This window comes from Marmota flaviventris, chromosome 17 (genome assembly GCF_047511675.1).
Source record: "Marmota flaviventris isolate mMarFla1 chromosome 17, mMarFla1.hap1, whole genome shotgun sequence".
Classification (NCBI taxonomy): domain Eukaryota; kingdom Metazoa; phylum Chordata; class Mammalia; order Rodentia; family Sciuridae; genus Marmota; species Marmota flaviventris.
In genome coordinates this window covers 61,427,503-61,437,530 of record NC_092514.1, presented here as the reverse complement: position 1 = coordinate 61,437,530, position 10,028 = coordinate 61,427,503, and the positions used below count along the sequence as shown (strand labels likewise).

General features: G+C 41.6%; 1 protein-coding gene across 1 annotated transcript; it reads right to left on the bottom strand.

The window, feature by feature from the left end:
• Positions 1–8,860: 8,860 nt before the first annotated feature.
• On the bottom strand, positions 8,861–9,734 carry LOC139702260 (keratin-associated protein 4-2-like). Its single transcript, XM_071602914.1, has 3 exons — positions 9,505–9,734; positions 9,152–9,429; positions 8,861–8,886 (listed from the first exon to the last, which is right to left on the bottom strand). Exons 1-3 carry the CDS (start codon positions 9,732–9,734, stop codon positions 8,861–8,863), a joined length of 534 nt encoding a protein of 177 aa, XP_071459015.1.
• Positions 9,735–10,028: the final 294 nt, after the last annotated feature.

The window sequence follows — 10,028 nt, the reverse complement described above, 5'->3', positions numbered from 1 at the left end:
TGTGTCAGAGACTGGAGGTTCTGGGGGTGTTTCCAGGAAGGTGGGTTTGGAAGGTTTGGAAGTCTGTTGGTCCCATATCCCCTTTTATACCCTGCTAAGGGGCAGCTGTCTTCACCTGTAACATCCCTTTCCTTGTTATAGTTTTTTTTTTTTTTTTAAGTGATTATCAAATTAAACAAGATTGATTTCCTCATTAAATTTTCAAGATGCATTGAAAACATGATTTCCTTTTTCTGATTCATCTATCGGCTCTTCCAAAACTTTCTTTCTATAGCTTCTTCAACCACAGGTGTCATATGACATTCTGCCCCCTGGTCTTGTATACTTCGTTCTCATTTTGTCTAGTATATCATGACTACTCTTGGGTGATAATGATTCATATAGGCCCATAGTTCTTTCTGGTGATCCAAGAGGGTAACTTATGCTTGAGTTGGATGGTTCATTCATTAAAGGTCTGATGATCCACGACTTGAATGTGAAATGCAGATCATTTGCTCAAATTCAAGTCCATTTGGACACATCCCCTTCTCTACTGTAATCATAATCCATTTTCTAGACATTTTATGGGCATCCTGAACTGTTTCAAGGTGTAAAAGCAAAGGATAAAATTTTATTTTATTTTTCCACCAGAAACAAACCTGGAAATCATTTTTAGGGCCTCTTTGGGGATGTTGGCTGCAGAGCTTAGCTATGCCGTAATGTACTGGAGGTATATTTTCCTTCTGTCTTTGACCATCTCTCTTTTTGATACATATCCACAATTTCTAATATTTACCTGCCCAACCAAGCGGGATGACCCAGTGTTACTGCCTTGCTATGGTTTAGATATAAGGTGTCCCCCCAACCCCCGCAAAGCTCATGTGTGAGACAATGCAAGAAAGTTCAGAGGTAAAATGACTGAGTTATGAAAGTCTTAACGTGATCTGTGCATCAGTCCACTTGAATGGGTGAATTAAATGGGTGGTAACTAAAGGCAGGTAGGTTTTGGTTGGAGGAGACAGGTCACTAAGCTTGTGCCTTGGGGCTTATATTTTGTCCTTGTTCTGTGGATCTCTCTCTCTCTCTCTCTCTCTCTCTCTCTCTCTCTCTCTCTCTCTCCTTCCTGATGCCATGCCCTGAGCTGCTTTCCTCTGCCACACCCTTCTGCTCTGATGTCCTGCCTCACCTGGGCCCCAAGGAATGGAGTCACTGAGACTTCTGAAACTGTGAACCCCAAATAAACTTTTCCTTCTCTAAAACTGTTCTTATTGGGTCTTTTGGTCACAGCATCAAGAAAGTTCAAATAAAACATGCCTTTTACTCTCATTTACATCCCACCTGACTGCTCCAGGCTCAGTCAATGAACTCTATAGACTGAGCCCCTGCTTCATTTTTCACGTGGTTGATTAGACCATGTCACTCTTTAGGTATTTTATTTTACTGGGGCGGGGGGTACTAGGGATTGAATCCAGACATGCTTTACCACTGAGTCACATCCCCAGCCCTTTTTATTTTTTATTTTGAGATAAGATAAGGCCTCAAACTTGTGATCCTCCTGCCTTGGCATCCTGATCTGCTGGAATTTAAGTCTTTATTCAAAGCAAAACAAAACAAAACAAAAACAACTATAGAGAGCAGTTACCTAGATCAAAGGACATGAGCTCATTGGTTGGAGCGGAGACAGAGTGAAGGGTTCAAGGCAGCATGTGGACAGTAGTGCTAAGCCTGCAGCAGCTGGACACAGCTGGGCAGCTGCAGCAAACATGCCTGTGTCATTGGCTAGGTGACTAATATTTCAAAAATGAACAGTGTTTTTCACCTGTCAGCTGGTCCCCTGTGGGACCAGACAGAGACTCATCCATAACCCTGTGAATCCTGAAATGTCTTAATTAAGAGCATTTAAAAGCAGAAAACCTTGTAACATTTAAATCACATTAACTTATTAGCAAACACTTGATTGACTTGGTCCTATTTTATAGACTTGTGTCTGTAAAGCTAAAGAACATGAAAGATTTAAACAATTTTATGTCTAGACTGGGGAGATTTTCACTGGATTTGTTGAAGAAAGAGAGAGAGAGAGAGAGAGAGAGAGAGAGAGAGAGAGAGAGAGAGAGAAGGGGGAGAGAGAGAGAGAGAGAAGGGGGGAGAGAGGGAGAGAGAGAGAAGGGAGAGAGAGAGAGAGAGAGAGAGAGAGAGAGAGAGAGAGAGAGAGAGAGACTTTTTGTATTGTTAGGGGAGAGCTTTCTATATAAACTTGGAGAGGCTAAGAAACATTTCACTACAGCTAAAAAAGACAGAGTCCATTCTCATTACAGACCACTCTCTTTCTGTAGATAATCTGCTGCCCCATGCAGAACAACTCTGATTTAATTGCTCTGGGGCAGGGCAGGGTCTGGGCATCGGAAGTTTTCATGCTCCTCGGGTTCTCCTGATGGGTGGCAAAGCTTGAGGTCCAGCTCCTTAAATTGTATCAGATGCATTTGTACCAAATTCAATTGAGAAGTTGCAAGGATAATTAAATTTCAACTGATATTACATAAATGATAGAGCAAATGATCCTGAATTGGAAACACTGAACTTTGAGCAATTCAGACTGAAATGCTGATTATTCTCTTCACTATTTTAGATTACTCTAATACCAAAACCAACAGACTCACATGGATGGGAATTAACCAATTAACATGGATGAAGCAGGAAGCACATGGGAAGTTACTATAGATAGCACCTTGGATTTTTCTTAGAAGGAAGTTTAAAGCAAATGAGACATCATTCTGTGTACTCCTTGCTAAATTTTGGATGGAGTCAAAGCTCAAAGGGGACAAAACTGTCATTGTTGATGACCAGGTGATTGCTGTTCTTAAAATTGAGGAACACTGTTACCAATCAGATGGTCCTCTGTGTGTCAAGAAACAGAGACTAGTGGGTATCTCTGTGACGGAATTTCGATGTATCTTCATTATGTCTTAATTCAGTCCTTTAAGGAATAAGCCCCTTGACATATTTTTGTCATGTTAGCTTGCGTGGCAAACACCTGTTTTACTGAGTTTTATTTTTAAGGCATGTGTTGGTAACATGGAGAATATGACCTAGAAAAATAAATATCTTTTCTGAATGTGGAGATATTTCTGTGAAAGATAGAGTGCAAAAAGAAAAAATCGAAGTTTGGCTTTTTGATTTCTAGAAGAAATAATTTAGTATAAATTCAGGAGCTATCAGTACTCTTTTGCACAGCTATAAAAGCCAGAGTGTATTACCATCATGGGCCAGTGAATGTGAGAGCCCGGCACCAGTGGTTCTCCAGTATGCTACTACAGGAGTGACCTGGGGAGTGTTCCGAACCGCCAATGGCTGGCTCCTGCCCAGAACAATTTTGATTTAATTGCTCTGAGGAAGGGTCTGGGCATCACAAGTTTTTCGTGTTCCTCAGTTTATCCTTTAGGATGCAAAGCTGAGACCTTCCCCATTAAAATGTCCTCATGACATGCATTTGTGTCAATTTTAGTTAATCACAGAAGTCCCCCAAATCAATAAGTTTTAATTGATGGCATCTAAGTTACAGAGTTACTGATCCTGACATTGAACCACTGAAGTTTGAGCAATGGGGACTTAAAAATTGCATATTTTAAGATAATTTTTATGCCAAAGAAAGAGACTCACATGAATGAGCGTGGACTATTAGGGCACCAAGCACAAAGGGAAATCACTGTAGACAGCACCCTGCACTGGGAAGAAGGAAACTCAACTCAGGAGAGACATCACTCTGTGCACTCCTTGCTGAACTCTACCTGTGGTCTGGTGAAATTTAATGGTTAAATACTATCTGGATCATATTCAGAGATTACTGATGGTCTACAAAAAGTTCTCTTCTTTTATGAGAAGAAGTCATAAACAGAGTGTAATGTTTTCCCTCTAAACAGTTTTCTTTGACTTTTTATAATGCCACAAGATAAAATAATCCAGATATCTAAACACCAAAGAAATTTGAATGAAGAAACACATTGATATTAATATGAAAATTGTATTATCTATCTATCTATCTATCTATCTATCTATCTATCTATCTATCTTGCTATGATAAGTAGCAGGCTAGTATCCACATGCCCAAAACTCAAGTCCAGAAAGAGAAACTGAGCATCATCAAGAGCTCTTGTATGTTTTTTGTTTTTTTTAATTTATCTTGTCCCCCCTCCCTCCACCATGGAGAATCACTCTCCTGATTTTTAATGTAGTCTTATCATTGTTGTTGTTTTTTTGTACTTCATTCACCTACATGTTATAGATTTCTAAACTCTAACAGTTCAGTTATATATGCCCTTGAATTTTATTTAAATAGAATTACCATATACACCATTATTTATTTATTTTGATTAGTTATACATGACAGCAGAATTCATTTCAACTCATTTTGCACAAATGGAGCACAACTTCTCAATTCTCTGGCTGTACACAGTGCAGAGTCACACCATTCATACAATCTTACATGTAGATAGGGTAATAATGTCCATCTCATTACACCATCTTTCCACCCCCACACTCCTCCACACCCCTCTCTCCCCTCTGCAAAATCCAAGTTTCTCCCTCTTCTCTAGCCCCCCACCCACCACCATTATGGATCAGCATTGCATATCAGAGGAAACATTTAGCCTTTGATTTTTTATATTGCCTTATTTCACTTAGCATGATATTCTCTAACTCCATCCATTTACCTGCAAATGCCATAATTTCATTCTTCTTTAAGACTGAATAATATTCCATTGTGTATATATACCACATTTTCTTTATCCATTCATTTGTTGAAGGGCATAAAAGGTTGGATCCATAGTTCAGTTATTGTGAATTGTGCCGCTGTAAACATTGATGTGGCTACATCACTGTAGTATGCTGATTTTAAGTCCTTTGGGTATAACCTGAGGATGGTTGGGTCAAATAGTGGTTCTATTCCAAGTTTTCTAAGGAATCTCTGTACTGCTTTCCATAGTGGTTGCACCAATTTGCAGTCCCACCAGCAATGTATGAGTGTATGTTTTCCTCCACATCCTCACCAACACTCATTGTTAATTAGAAACTATTTTGAAAATTTATACTCCAATAAAATAGAAAATCTTAAAGACATTGACACATTTCTAGAGATATATGATCTGCCCAAACTGAATCAGGAAGACATACATAATTTAAACCTATCAATTTCAAGCAATGAAATAGAAAACACCATCAAAAGCCTACCATCCAAGAAAAGACCAGGACCAGATGGATTCTTAGTCAAGTTCTACAAGATTGTCAATGAACAACTAACACCAATACTCTTCAAATTATTCTATGAAATAAAAAGAAGAGAACCCTATCAAACTCAATCTATGTGGCTGGTATCACCCTGATACCAAAACCAGACAAAGACACATCAAGGAAAGAAAACTTCAGACCAATGTCTCTGATGAACATAGATGCAAAAATTCTCAGTAAAATTCTCCCAAATTGTATACAAAAAGATATTAAAAAGATAGTGCACCAGGATTAAGTAGGGTTCATCCCAGGGATGCAAGTTTGGCTCAACATAAAAAAATCAATGAACATAGTTCATGACATCAATAGACTAAAAAATAAGAATTATATGATCATCTCAATAGGTGCTGAAAAAGCTTTTGACAAAAATACAGCACCTCTGTATGTTTAAAGCACTAGAAAAACTAGGGATAGTAAGAACATACCTCAACATTGTAAAAACTATTTATACTAAGCCCAAGGCCAATATCATTCTAAAAGGAGGCAAATTGAATGTATTCCTCTAAAAACTGGAAGAAGACAGTGATGCCCTCTTTCACCACTTCTATTCAGCACAATCCTGGAAGTTCTAGCCAGAAAAATTAGACAAAAGAAATTAAGAAATTAAAGGGATATAAATTGAAAAAGAAGAATTCAGACTATCCTTATTTGCTGATGACACGATTCTATACGTAGAGGATCCAACAATTCCACCAGAAAACTTCTAGCGCTAACAAATGAATTCAGCAAAGTAGCAGGCTATAAAATCAACACCCACATATCAAATGCATTTCTGTACATCAGTGATGAATACTCTGAAGAGAAGTTAGGAAAACTACTCCATTCTTAATAGCCTCAAAAATAGTAAAATACTTAGGAATCAATGTAACAAAGGAGATGAAAGACCTCTACAATGAAAACTACAGATCACTAAAGAAAGAAATAGAAGAAGTTAAAAGATGGAAAGATCCCCCATATTCTTGAATAGGCAGAATTAATATTGTCAAATTGCCATACTACCAAAAGTGTTATACAGATTTAATGAAATTCCTATTAAAAAAACCCATTGTCATTCTTCATAGAACTAGAAAAAGCATCATAAAATTACTTTGGAAAATTAAGAGACCCAGAATATCCATAATAATCCTTAGCAAGAAGAGTGAAGCAAGAGGCATCAACATATCAGACCTTATACTATACTACAGAGCTATAGTAACACAATCAGCATGATATTGGCACCAAAATGCACATATTGAACATTGGTACAGAATAGAAGACACAGAGACAAACCCACATAAATACAGTTATCTCATACTAGACGATGGTGCAGAAAACATACACAGGAGAAAAGATAGCCTCTTCAACAAGGTGCTGGAAAAACTGGAAATCCCTATGTAGCAAAATGAAATTAAACCCCTATCTCTCACCTTGCATGAAACTCAACAGTGGATCAAAGACCTAGGCACTAGACTGGAGACCTTGTGCCTAATAGAAGTAAAAGTAGGCTCAAATCTTTAAAATGTCAGTTTAGGACCTGACTTCTTCACAAGACTCCTAAATTGCAAGAAATAAAATCAATAATCAATAAATGGGATGGATTCAAACTAAAAAGGTCTCCTCAGCAAAAGAAACAATCAATAATGTGAAGAGAGAGACTACAGAATGGGAGAAAATCTTTACCACATGTACATCAGATTGAGCACTAATCTATAGGATATATTAAAGAACTAAAAAAACTTAACACTCCTGAACAGATCCTTCACAGAGGAAGAAAAACAATGGATCAACAAATATATGAAAAAAATGTTCAACATTTCCAGCAATTAGAGAAATGAATGCTAAAACTACTCTAATATTTCATCTCACTCCAGTCAAAATGGCAATTAACAGGAATAAAACAGCAAAAATAAGTATACACTTTTATATTTCCATTTTTTTTACTCAATACTCTGGAAAAGCTGAGAATAGCAGTGTGTAGGTGGCCTCAACTTTCTCTAATTCCTGGTGTCCATTGTTACTGTGCCATGAATATGGACAGTACTTCTTGTGCTTGTGGTCAGGGATAGCCTCACAGACTGACTGAATTGGGAGATGTCATGCACATTGAGAAGGTGAGTTTTCTTGGGATAATACTAGACCATGGAAACATGCCCTTCAAAGGGAATGGGGACCTCAGCACTTTCTGTCTTTTTCTTTCTAGTTGGTGAGGGGTGCAGTTTGATCTACACCAAGATTATTGCCTTTGCCACTCAGCAACCTCAGCAAACAACCACAGAAAGGGGGCCACTTGGTCATGACTGTAACCTCCAGATGGTGAAAAACAAAAACACACTTTCCATAAGTGCATTGTCTCAGTTATTCCAACTGATCAGTATGAAAGGAATAATAAAGTAATTTATGTCATTGTTTCACCTTTGAGAACTTCCTTTGAACCAATAGCATATGGCAACCTTCAGCACATAAATTAGAAATTCAGACTTTCCTGTAGGTAATTAACCTTACTTTGCAGGCTCTTATTCTGTCACTGGCTAAGACAAATCCAGCTACAGTGTCACAGGAACACATTAGGGAAAGAGCTGGGGACAACCTGCATTCAACAGCAAACAAGCCCTGAGGCCCATCACTCAGAGCAGAGGATGGAAGACATCAGGGGTGAGAGGTACCAATCAGGTATTGACCCCTGTCCCTCATATCCAGTGATACAGTGATATATTCAGTCATATCTTGAGGAAACTATGAGGAGATTGGTAGGAAATAACAATTTGTTAAGAAGATTTGCCAGTTTGATAGAGGGTCAAAAAGGTTGACCCTGACAACACAGAGACCTTCCATCGTGATGGCAAAGCTGTTGAAGGATCCCAACACAGAGAATGGGACTATAGGGATCTAAGCCTCGGTTGCCTTGAGAAGTTTCTAATAGAAATGATTTAGGATTCAGAAATTTGGAAATGATCACAGGGAGCCTTGCAGGGAATGTGCAAAGTGACCCACAGAACAGAAGGCAGAGACACTGAGCAGCACAGCACTGGGTCATAGGAGGTCCAGTCCCACAGAGGACCTATGGGGACTGGAAGGACCACGCGGGCAACATTGAGCTGGAGCTTCTGTGCACCCACCCCCAGTCACTGGGTGAGCTCTGCTCCTGGACCCTTAAACCCTCCTGCCCAGAGGTCGCTCTTCATCCAGAGAAAGTCCTCAGGCAGGAAGGTCCAGGGGCTTGCTTTCCAAACCCATTTTGGGCACTAAAAGGACAAATGCTCACAGAGCAGAGGAGGAGCATCTCAGATGGAATGTTATGGCTTTTAAATCTTGATAGATGTCCTAACCCCCCACCCCCCCAAAAAATCAGAGTAGCACAGCAACTCAAAAGGGAGAAAGAAAGAGACATGAGGCCATTATGGGTGTTGCATATTTATTGAAGATGCAGGTCTATGTCCACATGAGACAGCAAGTCAGAGAGCAATAATATCCAAAGGGGTAAGATGAGAGTAGAGGGAGGCTGACATTGGTCAGGGACTGAGCAGGCAGTGGGGGAGGGGAGTGTCCCATTGCTCCATCCTGTGGGGGCTGAGAGATGAGGCCTTGGAGGACACTGGTTGAAGAACAGAGATGAGGTCAGATCTCAGCAGCAGGAACCACTAGAGCAGACTTGGAGCATCAGGTGGTCTGGAGACAAACAGGGGGCAGCAGCTGGAAGCGCAGCAGGTGAGGGCAGCTCTGGGATGTGCAGCAGGGGTTCTGGCAGCTTCTGGTGCTGCAGCAGGAGGGTCTGCAGGAGCTGGATATTAGCTCCAGGATGGCTGAGAGCAAGGGGGCCGGCAGCACAGACTGTCAGCACATAGGGCACATCAACAGGAGCCACAGTAGTTGGGGGGGCAGCAGGTGGTCCTACAGCAGATGGGGCGGCAGCAGCAAGGGCGGCAGCAAGTGGAGACACAGCAGCAGGGGCGACAGCAGCAGGAGCCACAGCCACTGGAGCCACAGCCACTGGAACCACCACAGCAGGACCCACAGCAGCTGGGGCGGCAGCAGGTGGTCCTGCAGCAAGTGGTCTGGAGGCAGGTGGGGCGGAAGCAGCAGGAGCCACAGCCACTAGAACCTCCACAGTCACTGGAGCCACCACAGCATGGGCTGCAGCAGCTGGAGCCACAGCAGCTGGGGCGGCAGCAGGTGGTCCTGCAGCAGGTGGTCCTACAGCAAATGGGCTGGCAGCAGCAGGAGCCACAACCACTGGAGCCACAGCCACTGGAACCACCACAGCAGGACTCACAGCAGCTGGGGTGGCAGCAGGTGGTCCTGCAGCACCTGGTCTGGAGGCAGGTGGGGCAGCAGCAGCTGGAGCCACTGGAACCACCACAGCAGGGGCTGCAACAGCTGGAGCTACAGCAGCTGGGGCGGCAGCAGGTGGTCCTGCAGCAGGTGGTCTGGCAGCACCTGGGCTGGCAGCAGCCACAGCCCTGGCCAGAGCAGCAGGAGCCACAAGAGGAGTTGCACATGGTGTCAGAGACTGGAGGTTCTGGGGGTGTTTCCAGGAAGGTGGGTTTCAAAGGTTTGGAGTCTCTCTCTGACCCAGTCCCCTTTTATACCCTGCTAAGGGGCTGCTGACTTCATATGCAACACTCTTTCCTTGTTATTATTTGTATTAGTAAATAGGCAATTATCAAATTAGGCCTGTTTAGTTTTGTTTAAATATTCAGGTTGATTGGGAAACATGACTTCCCTTCCCTGCTGTGTTAGGTGTCATTTGTTAGGTCTTCCTGAGTCATCTCTCAAGGGTCTTTTTAGCTATC

Coding starts and splice junctions, on each gene's coding strand:
- LOC139702260 (XM_071602914.1), bottom strand. CDS start 9,734: ATGTGCAACTCCTCTTGTGGCTCCTGCTGCTCTGGCCAGGGCTGTGGC. Junction 9,430..9,504: donor TGCCACCCCAGCTGCTGTGA/GTCCTGCTGTGG, acceptor CATTTGCTGTAG/GACCACCTGCTGCAGGACCA. Junction 8,887..9,151: donor CTCCACTTGCTGCCGCCCTT/GCTGCTGCCGCC, acceptor TGATGCTCCAAG/TCTGCTCTAGTGGTTCCTGC.